Raw genomic sequence first — 19,137 nt, 5'->3', positions numbered from 1 at the left:
TATACTAAAGTACATTTATGTCTTTTTTCGTTTTGTTTCTAGCTCAACCCACCCTAAAACATTAAAAGTGTCTTTGGAAGAGTCACGCGTTAAAACGATGCGGGCAGCGCGATTTTGTAACCGTTGTAAAATTTTGCTGGAGGTGGCTGACAATTCCCCCCACACGAAGTCCGTATAACACAGGATTGGCTCTATAAGTGTATTGTAGACGCTGCTTTAAGAGTAAGGCAAGATCTTATTCGTGCTAAAATTCCCAGTCGCTCGTTGACTTTGTTACAAATCGAGTCAATATGCTCTCTCCAGTGAAGTTGTTCGTCGAGCATAATCCCGAGATAATTAATTATGACATGAAAAATATTTCCTGCTAATTTGGAAGGCCTTTCAAAATACAGAAGAATTGCGTTTTCCTTTAGTATATATGGGTTATTGACCAAGTGTGAGGTCAAGATTGCTGGATATTGGCCAAGTTCTGTTTTTGCGTGTTTATGGATATGCATAAACTCGCAAAAAAAAAAAAAAAAAAAAAAAAAAAAAAAAAAAAAAGAACGAGGCCAATATCCAGTCACCTTGACCGAACAAGCTTGGTCGATAAAGGATTTATTATATGGCTTTCGGGCAAATTTTTCTTGCGGGACACGGCGGATAGTTCCGAGCAAGCAAGATAGCTCCAGTTTGCCCGCTCGGGTAGCCAATCACAGCGCAGGATTTGACTCATCTTGCCCGCTTATGCCGGAGCTAGCCGTATAACAATTGTGACTACTGTAGGCAACAGATGTTAGTATCGCTTCGTTCGCCAACAAAACGTGGAGCCTTTTTGCGACTTTTACCATCAAGCAAAGGCCACTGAGTTAAAATTTAAAATGCCTTAAAGTTTGCGACAAATTCGCAACTACGGATCCCAAAAGAGCTTTGTGAAAGTAGATATCCTAGCAATGTTCGCATAACACGATAAACACAACGATCCGTGACCACATCGCAATAGGTCCTCTTTGCATTCTCGCCCAGTCTAACCTCCTCAATGCGAACCTGCATGCACTGGGAATGAGGAAAACAGAAAAAAAGGCTTGTCTTACCGTAAAAACTGCTGAAAAGCGAAAAAAATGCAACAGACCTTCGTTAATATAGCTTCTTCTGGGGCCATCTCGAAATACGAGCAGAAAATAAGCGAGAAAAGTGATTGTGGGATTGGTGACGGACCTCCTCTGTATAATAGTCAAGTTTGTGCGTCGTTTCTCTCTTCAAAATATCCCAAATTTCTTGCTTTTTTCAACATTTAATGCTCCTGGCGATTGCGCTACGATTTTAGCCGTTTATAGAACAATGTCTGAGAATGCTTCGAAAATTACTCTTAATGCTACGTATAGAAAAGAATCAACTAAAAGTGGCTTACCTCGTTTTGGCTTACGTTATTTTGATGTCCCCGGTGTTCCAAGAGACAGTTTTAAAGATTGAGCAATTGGAACTTTTTAGGCCCCTAGCTTAAACAGAGAATGATTCACGATTCGAGGCTAAGAAAACTTAAAATCTTAAGAGAATCATACGAAGAGAATTATATAGGTACAATTAAAAGCAAAAATAAAACGAGAGGGAGAGAAAGTTAAGAGGCGTTCGTCTCAGCTCTTTATAACTAAGAAAGAATACAATTGAGTAATGAGATGCTCAATAAACCAGGAAACTTCCGGGAAGAGACAGTTTAAGATCTGCGTTCCAGGAAATTGGTGGCAAATGTAAAATACCTAGCCTGGAAGCGTAAATAAGCCGATTTATTTACAACGTAAACATTACATCCGTATGTGCAAACTACCCTAAATGAAACGTATACGAATTAAAAACAGGATGCTACTTTGTAACTTGCTTCAAGCTTGAGTATATTCAATGACAGCAAATATTTGTCTCTGAAATTTACACAGAAAACACAGAAGTTCTTTAAATTAAAAATTACAATGTTCTGTGAGACTTAAAATATATTTACAAACCAACATTAGAACTTTTTTTCGTCATAGGTATGAGTAAGGACAAATTTTAAACACTGTAACAGCAAATTAAGTTGAAGGAAATACATGTTGCAATTTTAACTTAACCTTTATGAGAAGCAAAACAGTTTACTTTCTAACATTTGCATAAATACGCTGATTACAATTAGTACACAAGTATAAACTCCTTTGCTGGTAAAGTTAACCGCTTCATAAGTTATATAGCGTAACACTCCTTTCTGTTCGCCATTTCACAAAACGTGTCCTGTACAACATTTTCTCAACTGAATAGGTTTGATTAAAATAGTTTGATTAATATAACTGGTTTGCTCCATAAACACGATCTACAAAGTCTCCAAGCAGATGAGGGGTGGGGGAGCAGGGGGGGGGGGGGTGTAATATGTGTAAGACCCATCACTCTTAGTTTAACTTCATCTTCTTCTCCGGCGGAGGACAATCCGACAAGACGCTTGCTGTTGGCGACAGTATGTTAGTAGGTAGTTCGTGACACGTCATGCGGTTAGTGTAGCGCGTCATAAACGGTGAGGCCACATCCCAGATCTGACAAGAAAAAAACGTGAAAGCAACTAAACAGGGATAGAGTTAGAAAATTGCTATTTTTAGTAAGGTGACATCTATCTTCCCATGTTCAGAATAGGGGCACTCGTTATAATAGCACGTGTAGCAGACGTTTTCTTTCCATTTTCCAGGCGATGAGATCGAACAAGTAAACGAGCGTACCTGGGTTGCGCAAAAAATGGGATAAAGGGGAGGGAGTGAGCAAAGATAACTTTCACTGATTATGTATGGGGGGGGGGGGGTGGGAGACGTGCACGGCGGGGGGGTGGTTGAGGGAGGCGCTAAATCAAAGCCAATAGCTCATGTCATCTATGATTAATAGGCACCTTATCTACTGACACCAAGCTAGGGATAGATTAAAGAATGACTCGCCTACATATTCATTAATATTTTCTACAAGCATCAACTGTTCAAAACAATAACAATGATAACAACAACAAAAGCAACAACCTGAAAACCTGGTTTTACCTTGCCATCCACCACAAGCTTTAATACAGCTTCGATGTCAGGTGCCATATAACGATCCTTATCCCAGGACCTTCAAAAAAGAGACACTATTAATTGTGAGTTTGGAGGTTTTTAAAACTGGCAGTTTTCCTAACTCTTAAGCCCTGGCCAAACGGAGTCGTAAGTAGACTCAAGTTAAAAACTTGGACCTACTTGAGACTTCGTTTGACAAGGCCTTGGGTGCACTTGCGTTGTACACTTGCATGTACTTGCGAGTCCGTTTCGCCACCAACGCTAGTCTCTACGCAAGTTAAACTTTCGCCTACTTGCGACTAGCTGCGAGTCCGTTTGGCCAGGGCTTAAGATTCGAAGAAGCATCACATAAAGACTTTAGATTCTTACGGTGCGATCGGAACATCAGCTTTAGTTTTTTAATTGCGTCAGTAATTGTCATATATGATTAGACTACTAGGGAATAGTAAACGGCGCGCAGCGATTTACTAGAAAGTTCCTTCCGAATTTTCAACTCTTCTGTCGAATGAACCCGCGAACTATTGCACTTGTTAACGGATTCGAAAGATACTATAAATTATTTTGCTTTACTTAAATGTTCGTTAAGCTCATTTTGTGGTTGGCCAGTCTCACTTGTGATTGGCAAGATTGAGCTTTGGCTTAGATTGCGACACAGTCAGCTGGAGCACATGCGCAGTAGATGCCATTTCATAGCTAATTTGCATATCACAGAGACGCGATCCATACTGTTTTTAACCAAATATGATAAAAATAGTATCATAGAATGAGCAAAAGCACACTCAAAAACAGGGTATTCAGTAAACGATTGAAAATCAAACAAAAAACTGTGAAGATTGAAGCGGATTTCTAGATGCACTTTGATTTCAGGTTGAGGTGAACTTTTTTCAAAATGAGAAAACTAGTGTCCAGGTCAGCGCGGTACCAAAGCTGACTGCGTCCCTCTAAATAAAAACACAAACTGACTTGGATCGGGTAGCAGCTCTCGCAAGGTCTCACGTGAATGCTTCGATATTCTTTGAGAGAACAATAGAACAAAAAACAGAAACAATGGCCCTAGCTCCAAAAAAATAACAGCTGCGACACTATGAAGACAAATAAAATTACAAGCTTACAAGAGCTGCTACACTTGCCACTGAGTTAACATGATCTTACTTGACGACTTTCCGCACGAGCGAATGAACGGCTTCAAGTGGTTCTGTTGTCTTCAATGGCCGCAGGAACTCGATTCCTTGACAAGCTGCTAGTAATTCAATAGCAAGAACTGAAAAAGAGAAAGAAACATCGGCAGTTGTCATTACAAAAACAACAAAGCAAGGTAATTGAAGCATCTATAAGTGAAATGGGTACCGTTGATGGCTAAATAATAAATAAACAAATAAAGAAAGAAAAAAGCAAAAACAACTGGTTACAAGTGTCAATTATTTTTGGGAGGGGGAATTCCATGGAAAAGGGAAGGGGGTGCTTGTTGCAAAAAATTTAACAAAACCGTCCTGTAAAGGAAACCAATATGGGCGTAGCTCAAGTGTTATTATTTTGTCCCCTAAAGAGTACCAGCCTAAAACAAATAAGCTAACAAGAGCTAAATGAATTCAATGATCATGGCATTGTTATCGAATGTTTCCATTTACGAAGAATTTATAAGGATATCATTCTAGATTATTTAAACCATTGACAATGGCGGTGTAACGAAGTGTTGTTACCCTTTCGAATGCAACTTAGTGCGTCAAAAACAAACAAACAAGCAAACAAAACATTGCATGCATGTCATTCTATCGTAAACACCCTACCAGAGACTTAAAAACCACAACTTATACCTCAAAGTTTGACGACGCGCAACCCAGCCCCCTTCACATGATAGAGGCTCCCCCCACCACACACCAAGTATCAAGTCGATTTCAAACCTGACCTCTCTCCACATTTCTAACAACGCTTAAAGATTTCCTCGCAGCAAAACCTCCCATAGACACATGGTCTTCTTGACCAGCTGCTGTGGACAATGAATCTACTGAGGAGGGGTGGCACAGGACTTTGTTCTCTGAAACTAAGATTTCAAGGCAGTTAGTTGCTAAGGAACGGCAAGCAGGAACAAATCCAGTACATTCAAATAATGATTATTATAATAATAAAACACAACTTCTCAATATCTCACCTAAAGCTGCCGCTGTACAGTGCGCTAACATGAAGCCTAGATAGAGTGAAGCAAAACCGGAAATGTTAATAAACGATTAATAAGTTAAATTAACTGACCGACCCACAAAGCGAGTGACTGACCCAGAGCTATGTGGGGATATGGCTTAGTAATGGAGGCAACATTTTCTTTGTAGCTCGTTGTGCAAAAACGAAGCATTGAGAGTTGAAAAGCGTTGTTGCGCTTATTAGGACAAAGATTTACAAGTTGAAGGATATGTTGGTCAACTATGAAAAAGCTAGTCTGAATACGCACAACAAACAACAACGCTTTACGATAGCAACGCAACGTCGTCAGTGGTGTGGTGAGGTGAGATGGAAGGGTAAATATTACCTGTATCATTTGGCCCATGAGAGAAACAAAGAAAAACACAACAACTTCTCATTACCAGAATTCAGACCTCCTTCCTTCACGAGAAATGCTGGTAATTCACTGAGAGCTAAACAAACAAAACATACACAATAAGCTTACATTCAAGGCAAATGAATTTGATAATAAATGAAAGGATAGTCGCGTACGAATATGAATTCTCATGGTAGAAAATCGGACGATATTGTCACGGTAAGTCAATGACAACTTTCTACCTTTCATTCGGATTAAGCCTTTTGAAGGCAAAATTTCGGAAAAAATAATAGCCTCTCCCGTCGGTGGCAACCTTCACAACACGGACGCATGGTCTCTCGGTCAATTCATTATTTTTTTCGATTGTCAATCGAAACCACTTGAATTACAAATCTTCCCAAAAAGGTTCTTTTAACGTATTACCTGGGTTTACAAGTCTTTCTATCCTTCTCTCACTCATGCTTGCCAATTCATGCACGCCAATCGCTAGGTAGTCTAACACCTGACGCAAGAAACAAATAGAAAATGGAAATCGAGTTTAGATGTTGTCCACTGGTAAACTGTAAATATCTGTCTTCCGATCGCGTTTTTCGTTCTGTCGCGGAGTAAAATCTAGGGTTGAAATTAGGCAGATTGCCAGACAGGATTAGAACACGTATAACACACTTTTAATTAGGGGGAATATCGAGCCCTTTCAGACACTTTAGAACAGCTAGACCGGTACACCAATGTATAGAGTCCTTCTCACGTGGTCTGGCACTACTCTAGCGTCCAGGCCTTCTCTCAACTCTATAGAATATATGCCTGATCCCCAGGTCCTGGTCAGCGCTTGATTCTGCCTCAAAGAAAGCACTGGCTAATAGTCTGTATCTGCGAGCACGCCGTTGGCTGACCGAAAGACAGTTATCTTTTTTAGCATGAACTTAACCCGTTTCTTAATTAGTGGAAATATAAAAATATTTACTTACCTTAGCAGGATATTCGCCATGAAAGTTTCCGCCAGAAATGACTTCTCCTTGATCAGCAAACACGATCTATTGGACATTAAGTTAAGGACTTTCTACCATTGGAAGAACTTTTTCCGTTTTCTGGCCGCGCGCAAATTGGAGCGAAAGCAAAAAATATCGACGGAGCATAAAGGGGCTGGTGCTCTCCCTCCAATTTGCGCGCGACCAGAATGCGGAAAAAGCTGCTCTATTCGTACGAGAACTCTTACTATGCAGGCCACATGTACTAGTATGTCGAAGATTCGTAGAGTTCATTGTAATAGCGTCTGTAGTTGCCATTGAACACTTGTCTTAACGAACAAAAGAGTTAGTCTATTAGGCATCCTCTGGTAAAAAAAAAAAAAAGATACTGGGTTGTCTGTGGCACTGTTTATTTCTGTTGTGATCACGTCTTGCACAAAGTCAATGGTGTCATTCACAACTCCATGGACCTACAAATAAATAGAAAATGACGTGCTTCAAAAACAAATGATTTCATAAGAAATATACCTTAAAATTTGGATGAAAAGGCCAAAGCGGGCTAACATTTTTACAAGAGACTTTTTTGTGTTGTGGCTTCTTATCGGAAAGAAGTTTGTGTTTTAAATAGTCTTCTTTTGGTTGGACGGATTTTTGTTTTCGCATGCTCAGTTTTCCCCCTATCGCGCGACAGTCTTCCGCGAGATGCGATCGACCTGAAACATTTCATTCTGATGACGTAACACTGTAGAGATCTGTAGCGTCTCTGATTGGTCGATACTTTCGCGAGGAAATTCATCGCTGGCTTAGCAACAATCAGTAAGTCAACCCAGTGTGGAATTTTTCGGGTCGAATCTCAGATGCTTGTCAAGAAGAGCGCGCGACGAGAGAGAGATCTGTTTGGTTAATTAGGTTATTTTGACATGGCTTCTTTATTGTTGCTGTTCCTGTGCAAGTATTCGAAAAGTCACTGACCTGTGGACAACAGCGCAATGTGTAGGAATCCTGAACGCGGTTACAGAATCTGTGACTTTCTGAAAGCAAATACAAACACAGTAAACTAGCTAAATGTTTAGTCCATCTAGCTGTTGTAACTTCATTTAACGTTCACACCTCAACATACTCTTTCCTTAGGACAAAACACCAGATAACGTCGCCCTTCTCTACCACCCTCTGCTTACCTGCGATCTCGGAGGAATACATGCTTGAATGAAGCAGAGAGCGCAGTCTCTCAGCGACTCGACGCTGACCAACATGTGGGCGCACTTGATGGATAACTAATGTTTCAAACAAAACAACGCTCTTTTTAGCAGACTCTGTCAAGAAAACGGAAGTTTTATAAATAACTTCAATTATACTTACGAGCATCAAAAGCTCTCGAGGTTCCTTTCAACACTTCAAGCGACATGGCAGCGATCACATCGGCCTGCTTGGCTATCAGCCGAGCTCGTTCAACAGCTAAGAAACGAAAACAAAACATCATTTATGGGGAGTGTTTAAAACACGAAACAGTGAAATGACGAAATGGCATTACGAATAAGAGTTAATGAGGGAAAACGGGTGTCTGTAAGAGTTAAATCTCTAAATTCACGATTGTGAGCTAACAATGTCAAGGCAGTGATGCTTAGGCTAACCTGAGCGCCATTTTGGCTAGCTAAGGTGCTATTTAGGCTAATCGTCGCGCTATTTTGTAATTTCCCCATTTCGTGTTTTAAACACGCCCCCTTCTATATAACACTGTAAAAGCGCGCGCAGTCTTATTAAATAAAGCCATTTTAAAAACTACAATACGTATTTGGGATTACGACCAATGTCAAATATTTTCAGTCGTCCACAGCTTGTAGAGGTACGACACCTTGTAAAGGACGTTACTGATAACTTCACATTACATAGATGTGCGCGTTTTCAATTTGCCATGCATTAGTCTGCAAGCTGCCCGGGAAGTACGCGCAACAACGACTTCGACTTACTACGCGACAAATTGCAAAGAAAACACTGTTCGTATCATCTGGTCTATGCGAAGAAGTAAAACAACAACAGCAAAACTGATTAAAACTCGATTGTGTACTCACCTTCTGCTCCAAGAGAAGTTATCAGCTGAGTGCCATTAATCAGAGCGAGTCCCTAAGAAAAATGAAATTCTCAAAGATTAACATAATATAAGAGGAGCTCTCCAAATTTTGAAAGTAATGCAGAAGGAAAAAGAAAACAATATATACATATAGTACTCAAGATAACTTACTTCTTTAGGTTGCAACTCAAGAGGCTCTAAACCATACGCCTTGAGAACCTGACAAAGATATTACGGTTTCTTTAGCATTAGGTATTAAATGTTCTTACTTCAGTGCGCGATGATAAAACCTTCCCTTAAACTAAGTCTGTGGATGAAACCCTAGTGTGTGTCCATTCAAATGAAAGCTATTGAGCATTACTTTCATGTCGTACTGTTTATTATGCTGTACAAGGGGTTTTAAATTTTGAGCAAGTCTGTGGATGAAACTCTGGTGTGTGACCATTCAAATGACTGAGATGAGAAGCAGTACTTTCACGTGGTACTGTTTATTATGCTGTACAAGGTGGTTCTAACGTTTAAGCTAGTGTGTGACCAAACGAAAGCTATTGGGCAGTTCTTCAAGTTCTTTTATGTGGTACTGCTTTTTTCCGAAAGTTCTAACTTTAACTGACGCGTGTTGAGGAAAATCTAGTGAGAGCATTCAAATGAAATTTGCTGATGGGCAGTACCTCAGTACATCTGTTACACGTTGCGGTGTTTGTTTTAATTTACACTTCTCGCAGTTATATACAATTTTTAACCAATAAGAACTTTGCGCGCTACTATATGCTGCTCTATTTACTTACCAAGCCAGCATCAGCCCAGCCACTCTTTGGACTCCACATTTGTCCTTCTCCCAACAAACCAAGAGCCAGATGAGACAACGGGGCCAGGTCACCACTTGCCCCCACAGTACCCTGCTCAGGAACCCACGGCAAGCACGATTCTACATTCACACAAGAAATAACAGTTCTAAGCCACAAACGAGGAACTTGTTAACGCAGGATTAGGGTTTGCTTGCAAATCAGTTCTAAAAGTTCTCACGGGTAATTTACTTTCCATCAGTCTTACTTTCTCAAGGCGCAACTTAAAGTTAACAGGGCCGGAATAGATTAACATAAGCTCAATATGCTTGTCTATCTTTGACTAAAGTAGCTTCCATTGCATTGACCGTCGAAAAAAAATTGCTTTTGCTCTAGTTTTGTGCTGGCCAAAGCCTGTGAGATTTGTGTACAGTGGCTTAACCAATCAAAACAAATCCTTTGCCTTTTTCAACCAATGGGGAGCAAAAGCTCTCAGCCAATTGTAACTTAGACTCGCGCGTTTCCCCGCGTTTGGCGAGGACTGTACGTTTCTGCTTCGAAATCTGATTGGTTCAGAATTCGGTAGCTATGGTTTTACGAAAGTCATTACACTGTACCAAAACACTGCTACATCCAACTAAACAACGGAGTTAGTCCGCAAGGAGTTGATGTTCATACCATTAAAGGCTGCCACAAGCTGTTTCAACGTCTTGAGTGAGATCCCACTGAAACGAACACAAAGTGTTATGATAGTAAATTGCACATAATATTTCTCCTTAAACCGAGTCCCGACTGAAATGCCGAACTTAACAACAACGGCAATATATTCCTAGTTAACGAATCGTTAGCAATGATCAAATGTACTGTACTATAACTGTTATCACTAATATATCAAATCAAAGATATTTTTTGCTCTTTAGTTCAATAAGGCTTTTAGCGCCTTTACCAAACAACACCCGGGCTCGTTCTTCTTTTATTTTGAACATTTCTCTACTACGTGAGAACACGAAAAAAGCTTTACTAACCTGTACCCTTTTGCCAAAATATTTATTCTCAAAGCGAACAGCATTCGAGTGTGCTCCGTTGACAAAGGTGGGCCAACACCTGAGATTTGGAAAAAAAATTAACAAAAAAACAACTAAGATTATGGAGAATCAACACAATTATTTCACCTTAGAGTTTAGCAGTTACAACAATAAACAAGCTGTATTTGTTGGCAGAACGATTTCCAGTATTTTTAAAGACTAATGCAAAGGGAGAGAAACATTTTCGTGTCACATGAATTGGCTCCCTTTGTTGCGTCAAATCATGGGAATTCGAAGTTAAAGTTTTCGGTTCGCTTGCGCTAAGAAATTCCTCTTCAAGACTTTAATCAGGAAACGAAACCGGGTCCACAATTTGTAAAAATGGCGCGCTTTTATCCATCGCGGATTCTCTCAGTCTTCGATTCGTTTCCAGCTTGCTCTTATTAAAAGCAATTAAAGTTTACACCATGGTGAGTTAGTGGTGACAGCCCCCGCTTACTATTGTCAAATGGGACCTAACCAGTATCTATGGCTTTGAGCTGAACGAAGACCTATTAGCAACTAGAAAGTTTCCGCTTTAATTTCACTCACAGGTGACAACAGCAATTTCCATGATTTGAAACTTTTAAATTTGTGCTATTCACCTTTTTTTTTTTTTACAATGTTAGTTCAAATAACGTGTTCACTTACCGGCGGCATGTGATCTTATAAGGTTTCCCTGTAGCTCCCTAAAAGCATGTTACAAGAAAGCGATTAACACACAGCTTGTACGAAATCGAGGGGTAGAAGGGGATCGTGACCCACTCAAAAGTCAAGGCGCACAGTATGGTACTGAGAAGTACGATTTCTATTGGTTAAAAACCGTGCACTAGCCACTCGATCTTCCAGTGTCAATTAATTTCGCACATACGTATTACCTTGACACAAGCCATTAAATCGTTGTAGCCTTCACTGCAAAAGCATGTCTGTAAGCCACAGAAACTCGATTCTGGTCGTTTTTGCGGGTTTGAAAGTTTTCCGATCTTGCACACACATTTTCACGTGGAAAGTGCGACCGGTGGTCAACAACTGCATTCACGTTAAGCTTGACTCCAAGTTATGGGTAAGTATTTTTGTGTGCCGCGTGTACAGACTAAGTTGCAACCGACGATACAAAAATTAAAATCAAATTAAATCACTTATGCTTACTTAAGTTTGTCACGGGGGATTACCACACTTGCAAATTTCCCGAATCCCGTTGTTACACCATACACCACTACAAAGGAAAAAAACAACAACCAAAAAAGAAACAAACAAAAACAAAAATTAACAAAAAAAAAAAGGTCAGATTCTGGCATGTTCTGAACGGTAGACTCTTGTCATTACGTTTGGCTCACATGGCACGTGCACAGGCTTTAACCACCCGGATGTTCCCAAAGGTCGAAACGAGGGGGAGAGGGTCAGTTCAGGGGGAAGTATCGGACCTCAGAAGCCCCGCAATTTCTTTCTTTTTCTTTTTCTTTTGTTTTCTTTCTTTTTTTTTTTTAATTTGGAGCCCTGAACAGCCCAGAGATTTTCTGTGCTTGGCACTTGGCGACAAACTGTCGATCATTCTTTCTGAGAGCCCCAGGGCAATGCAATTAACGGATCCAAGCTACTGCACATGTCTTGTGGCCCTCTAACCGCCCCGAACCCATAACCCTTTTCAAATCCTGGAAGTTAGCAAAGGACAAGAGCACTACGATCATAGTCAGGGCTGTCCTTAAGTCTTAAGTCACCTGTAGCCTTGTTCTCCACACCCGTAGCAAACGTGTTGCTTTGTGGTTGAATTCTATCAACAACAGGCAATTTTCACTCAAATACCTTTATTTTCACGAACAATGTCATCCAATAGTGCCCGTGATTTATTGACGTTATGTTCAGCCTCTTTTGTCAGCTAAAAAACAAAAGAGTCGTAATGACGCTGAAAACGTTGGGCTGGGCAAATGAAAGTACTTAAATTTTACTCATAAGATCCGGGTGTCCAGATCGACAATTCTGTTACTAGAAGGGTGAATTTTCATTCAGGAGATCCCGTTGTTGGTCAATCCCGACAACCTCTCTAGCCTTTTTACAGCGGTCCAGTCCAGTCGTTTGATTATTCGTTTCTTCGTTCGTTCGTTCGTTCGTTCGTCCGTCCGTTCGCTCGTCCGTTCGTTCGTCCGTTCGTTCGTTCGTTCTTCCGTTCGTTCGTTCGTTCGTTCGTTCTTCCAGTCGTTCTTTCGTTCTTCCATTTGTTCGTGCATTCCTTCAATAGACCATTTTACAGTTGTCTGTTCAGTGACCTGGCCTTTGAATGGCAGTGATGCTGCACATGACCTTGTTTTGATAAAGACCTCACTGCTTTTGTTGTGTAAATCAAGTTGTTCTTATGCTAACAAGTTAACATTTAAATGAGAAAAGCAAAGAGGTCTGTATCAAAGCAAGGTCACCTCTGGCCTAGCTTGCATTCATAGGCCAGGCAACTAAGCACGGAACTGTAAAATGGCCTGTAATACTTTAGCTTCCAGCTCTCCCCTAACACCACTCCTGGAGGGGCATTTACATGTTCCTGCCAGGAATTATACTTCAACGATCTGCACGCATTCTAGACCTATTATTAATTACTCAGTCACATACCCTTATTTTTAGTTTGCCTTTTCCCAGTGACACAAGAGTTTCAGTTGACAATGAGCATCCATCAAGCTCCACAAACTACCGAAAAAGACAAAGCCATCAAATTAAAAAAAATATCCGTACTCATTACACTCTTTTCTTTTTTTTAATTTCACCACCACTCCCCCCCCCCCACCAACAAAAAAATAAAAAATAAAATATAAAAATAAAAAAATAAAAAAAAACACCCAGTTTCAAAATAAGCTTTATAAGTTGTATTGCCAAATCCCTCAGTTCGGCTTAAAAGATTACTTTAGGTTGCAGACCTCTAAGAATTGATCAGGGCTGTAGCTAGTAACATGCAAATCGAGGCACTTGACTTTGATCATTGCTTTTTGTTTTTTTTGTTTTTAATCATCATAAACACCCTTACTACCTAGGGAGAGAATAAAACCATGGCTTCAACCTCAGATATGAAGAAGCTAGTCATAAAAGGGGATAAGTGACGATTTTGGTTGCTTTTCTTTTTTCTTGCTCCAAATTAGCTGAATTTTTGCATGTGGTCTTCAATGTAATAGCAAATGTGGTTCTGTATTTTTGTCGCTGGTTTTTGCTTTGTTTTCGAGTTAAAACGTAGGCAAAAAACTTGGCTTTTCCTAGCCATGTCTTTAGGAGTTTATTTGTTGAACAGCAAACAGGCAGACTGTTTATAGTGTATGAAGTCAAAACCAAATCCCACAGCATATAGAGCGGAAATCTGGGAACGGATTGTTTACACCGGTTATTGTGACGTGAACACAACACGTGAATCGATCGAGCGTCAAACGAAATGCCATCAAACAAAAAAGAGATGTGCCGTATTAGAGCTCTGTCAACTAATATCTTAAGCATTGTTTTAAAGTACCTTGTGTGCCTACCTGGTGGTTGAGAGGCATCATAAAGCCTCGATAAACCCGTAAGTCATCAGCACGTTTTAAAGAATCAAAATGTGTTCTGAAACTTCGAAGGCAGCTGATATACCGTAATCGTGTTATCGGCGTTCGAAGTCAGATCGAGCCAGGTAGCAAAGTCCAAGAGCAGTTCTTGCCCAAGAAAAATACCCTCTGGTGAGTTGTGGCCCATTTGCCAAGCGTTGCTAGCGTCAAAGTTTGGAAAGCGAGAACTGGTTTTAGAGTGATAAAATTTGTCTTGTATCGACCGCCATGTCTTCCCGCGCACGAGGTGTAAAGACCCTTCCCGGCATGCATTGCGATTACGTTCTGCGGACGTTTGTCGAACTGGTAACTAGATTTAAACATATTAATGGCCAGCAAGTGGCGATCGATTGTAACAGATCTGTGATCCAGTTTGCGTTGATTTTATTTCAAATCGGCATGATTTGTAGTGTTTTGAGCTTCTGGGATCAGGGGACATGCAGATGTATGGAGACCCGTACGTTGCGCAGAAGGGTTAATCTGTTAATCTGTCAGCCCTATTTATAGAGCGTTTTCACGTGGAGTCATCAAATTCTTAAATCCAAAACTAAACAGCCGCCAAAGTTGTTGTCCTCATCAGGCATAAGAGGTACCAGCGCATTTTGAACTTGGAAGTTATGGCGGTGCGTGACATAAAGCTACGATCGCGTTTGTCGAAAACTATGTTTTATCTCGTGATTTTTTAGCCATTGAAGACCTTGCCGTATTTGAAAAAGTGTTTATTGAAATGTTTATTTGTTTTGTTTTATTTTTATTTACACCTTTTTTTGACCTGAAATCAGCATTTTTGAGCTTATACGTTGCGTGAAATTACCATTTTCAGGAGCCCATCATGGGCTCCTACCATTTTGCTGTTTTCTAAGTGAAACCAACATCCTTGCCGTCACGCGTTAACGCGAAATCAACATTTTAACCTATTTAGACCTGAAATCAACATCATTGAGCTTATGCGCTGCGTGAAATTGACATTTTGCTGGTCTCTAAGTGAAACCAACATCCTTGCCGTCACGCGTTAACGTGAAATCAACATTTTAACCTATTTAGACCTGAAATCAACATTTTTGAGCTTATGCGCTGCGTGAAATTGACATTTTGCTGGTTTCTAAGTGAAACCAACATCCTTGCCGTCATGCGTTAACGTGAAATCAACATTTTAACCTATTTAGACCTGAAATCAACATCATTGAGCTTATGCGCTACGTAAAATTGACATTTTGCTGGTTTCTAAGTGAAACCAACATCCTTGCCGTCACGCGTTAACGTGAAATCAACATTTAAACCTTTTTTGACCTGAAATCAACATTTTTGAGCTTGTACGTTGCGTGGAATTGACATTTTGCTGGTTTCTAAGAGAAATCAACTCCTTGCCGTCACGCGTTAACGTGAAATCAACATTTCAACCTTTTTTGACCTGAAATCAACATTTTTGAGCTTATACGTTGCGTGGAATTGACATTTTGCTGGTTTCTAAGAGAAACCAACCTCCTTGCCGTCATGCGTTAACGTGAAATCAACATTTCAACCTTTTTTGACCTGAAATCAACATTTTTGAGCTTATACGTTGCGTGGAATTGACATTTTGCTGGTTTCTAAGAGAAATCAACCTCCTTGCCGTCATGCGTTAACGTGAAATCAACATTTCAACCTACTTAGACCTGAAATCAACATCATTGAGCTTATGCGCTGCGTTAAATTGACATTTTGCTGGTTTCTAAGTGAAACCAACATCCTTGCCGTCACGCGTTAACGTGAAATCAACATTTAAACCTTTTTTGACCTAAAATCAACATTTTTGAGCTTATACGTTGCGTGAAATTGACATTTTGCTGCTTTCTAAGTGAGATCAAAGTCCCTGCGGTCGCGGCGGGCCGATCCTTTGTTATGATAAACCGAGGCGAGACTTCGACTTATAACAAAGGCTTGGCTTGGTTATTATAACAAAGGATCGGCTCTGTTTATCATAACAAAGGCCCGGCTTCGTTTATTTGCAGCCTCGGCGGGAAAAGGGCGTTAGGTATTGTAATCAAAAGTGAACTTTGTCGAAAACGCTCCAAATTTCGCATAGAGTTTTGCTTAGGTATGTTTAGCAATGTCCCGTAGTTTTTGCGCTAAACCTTGCTTCGTTTTCAGGATATTGCGTATGCAAAAAACCACTCGGTTTTCCTAGCGGCGTCTTTATAAAGCGAAGCAAAAACCAGCGGCAAAAATACAGGAACACGTTTTTCTATTACATTGAAGACCACATGCAAAAATTCAGCTAATTTGGAGCAAGAAAAAAGAAAAGCAACCAAAATCGTCACTTATCCCCTTTTATGACTAGCTTCTTCATATAATCTTTTTTCTGCCTACAGCCCTGAAAAACCTTTCTTAAAATATTACCAAACTGACAGTACTGAATTATATTCAATTACGTACCTGGACATGGTTCTGACTGTTCTCTGCCACTTCCTTTCTGTAAATGTGAGTCAAGGACCAGAACTACAATAAACTGCACACGAGGTCGCCCTTGATACTTCTCAGGGAGGGGGGGGGGGGGAGGGGCGTGTGCTCATCCTACCTCTTAGGGTTAAAAAAGCAGTTTTGGTGCCTCTTGGGGTGTTCAGCCTCAAAAGACCCACAGCGTGAACTATTGTACTGCTGAGGACAGGAGATAATGTGTTGTTTAAGAATAGGTACCTCTTAAAGGTGAAAAAAAATTCAAGCCACGCCCAGGGCTGTCATTAAGGGCTGTAACCCATAACACCTGTTACAGCTGAGTATGCTTGATTTTCCCTTCATGTTATGGGTGAAATTGCCAGTTGTTGATAGAATTCGACCACAAAGTAACATGTTTGTTATGGGTGTGGAGAACAAGGCTACAGGTGACTTAAGACTTAATGACAGCCCTGCTGCCCCCCAAAAAGGATGTTGGTACCTCTTAGGGGTTCTTCTCAAAATTTCTGACGAGCACCCTGGCAGTGCTTTTTAAAAGGGAGCCCCTGGCATACTTCACCAATTAGTTTGTATAGTGTGATTGTCCAGGTGAGGGTTGAGAAGTTCTGAGAAGAACAGTTTTTTGTGACTCACCAACAACAGTTCTTCTCAGAACTACCCTCGCTACTGAATGATACTCCTGGGATCAAACCTACTTCACTAATTGTTTACCACTATTATTTTACGAATATCAAATCCTGATTCCTTGAACCTTTAAGATCCCAAATACTTGGAATAAACTTACATACAGAAAACTGACCCTTGGTTTAAGTTTAAAGGGTCAAGAAAGCAGGATCCTACTGTTTTACCATTTTAACTTATTGTAGGCAACTTGATTGATCAAATGAAACAAAGCTCATGACAATATTGTCAAAAAGATGCCAAGGAGATTAATATATTTGCTAAATATTCAGTTAACCATTAACTAAAAAAATAAATTACACAACTTGCCATCTATGATCTATGCTGGCTATAAATATGCATCTCATCTAGATCAAGGGAGATTGATTAAAATTTTGCTGGTCAAAACATGCCGAGGAAACCTGAGGATTAAAAGCTTCAGCTGCAACAACCTGTAGCACTAGTGTGACAGCTTTAAAATAGCTTTGGCTTTCAGAGTCCAGTGGCATACAGTAAAACAGGGAACATCACTGCCATTAAAATTCTTGTTGAAATCAGCAGTTACTTAGTAATATTGTTGTATTTCTGCATACAATTGCAATGTGAATCAACTAAAAGAGAATGATCACTCATAAGAATTATGAGAATCCCTGTGTCATGAGGCAAGACCAAAAATATTTGCAGTGAATAAACACATTTGTTGGTGCACTGTACTTTCAAATTTGTAATATTAATTTATCATAATCATATTTAAAAGAAATAAATAACAATAAGTTCTTTAAAAGAATAAATTTAAAAATACATACAAATTATAAATTCTGCTGCAATCATAGATAACAATAATCATAACACAGTAAAATAATATAATTAATACAAAATGTATTTTAAGTATTACATACACGCATGCATAACTTTATTTCCATTCGGATTTCAGTGTAGCATGGGAGTGCTAATATCTCCTAACAAAGAAACAATAAAATAAAACTACTCCATGCTATCGAATAAGTACGTACTTAATTACTTATTACTTATGAATTAAATAAATTATACATTTTACAATTAAGACCAAACTAAAGTGAAAAGCTGGATACAAAGTGTCAACTAAGGTGTGGTCATTTTCCGTGGAAACACCAACAGCTGAAATAATACAACAATAAATTAACATTTAATAACGCTGTTCTTGACACGCAGTTGTAAAGAAAAAAAAAAGGCAGGTGACTTTACATAGAGATTCGTAAAGTTTTGTGGGTTAATTCCATTAATACGAGTGCTTCAAAGCGGGAAAATCGAATCACAGAGGGAGGACAATTTGGCTGATGCAACCCGGAAAGCCTGAACTGCTCTGATCAGAACATGCGTTTACAAACTTCCGCCAGAGTTTAAAACTCACTGACCGTACATTGACGTTCAATCAGTCGATCGAACGAATGAACGATTCGAACGTATAACTGATCAAATACTGAATGCAAAATCGCACAGTCTTTCACTGTACTTACCGGAAATACGGACAAAATCGTTGTCATCCAGTACTTCGTTTATGGCATCGTTCGGATCTAGCATCGCGCCACCTTTAGCCAAACGAGCTTCGAAGTTTTGGGAGGTTAAGGGTGACTTCTCTGATCCAGGAGCGCCTTCTGAGCGGCGCATTGTTTCTTCAATCAGCCACTGAACTGTGTTATGACCTTCTCCGCAAGGAACGACGAACCATTTGTCGTTGAACCGAACAGATAATCTCATGATTTCTAGCAATTTCTCTTCACTGTGTTCTTGGCTGTGTGAAACAGAAAGTCTGGGACACCGGCTAATTATAAATTTACAACGAATACAAACTTGTTTGTCAAAGTTCCAGGGTTAAAGTCTTGGCAAAGTACACGTAAAATAGAAGATGAATAATCAGATCATATCGATTTACAATAACTACGCATTGAAGTCTGGCATACACAATTTACATATGCATAGCTTACCTCAAAACTTGACTGTCTTGTTCTCTTGCATGGACTTGAGAAATTGTTGTTTTTTTGTGACGTAGGCTACAAATTATGTTGTTTG

General features: G+C 39.8%; 1 protein-coding gene across 1 annotated transcript; it reads right to left on the bottom strand.

Moving 5' to 3' along the window:
* Positions 1–1,744: 1,744 nt before the first annotated feature.
* On the bottom strand, positions 1,745–19,121 carry LOC145502574 (histidine ammonia-lyase-like). The gene is made up of 25 exons (XM_081481900.1): positions 19,053–19,121; positions 18,585–18,889; positions 18,180–18,225; positions 16,411–16,447; positions 13,046–13,120; positions 12,251–12,323; positions 11,597–11,663; positions 11,099–11,136; positions 10,409–10,487; positions 10,062–10,108; positions 9,387–9,526; positions 8,770–8,817; positions 8,600–8,651; positions 7,890–7,985; positions 7,709–7,804; positions 7,503–7,561; positions 6,920–7,000; positions 6,531–6,596; positions 5,986–6,064; positions 5,609–5,659; positions 5,182–5,217; positions 4,939–5,073; positions 4,185–4,293; positions 3,021–3,090; positions 1,745–2,534 (listed from the first exon to the last, which is right to left on the bottom strand). The coding sequence occupies exons 2-25, from the start codon at positions 18,823–18,825 to the stop codon at positions 2,394–2,396; spliced, it is 1,962 nt and encodes a 653-aa protein (XP_081338026.1). The 5' UTR covers positions 18,826–18,889; positions 19,053–19,121; the 3' UTR covers positions 1,745–2,393.
* Between the last annotated feature and the right edge of the window lie 16 nt (positions 19,122–19,137).

The sequence above is a fragment of the Orbicella franksi genome, chromosome 11 (assembly GCF_964199315.1).
Source record: "Orbicella franksi chromosome 11, jaOrbFran1.1, whole genome shotgun sequence".
In the NCBI taxonomy this organism is placed as follows: domain Eukaryota; kingdom Metazoa; phylum Cnidaria; class Anthozoa; order Scleractinia; family Merulinidae; genus Orbicella; species Orbicella franksi.
This window is presented reverse-complemented; position numbering and strand designations above follow the sequence as displayed.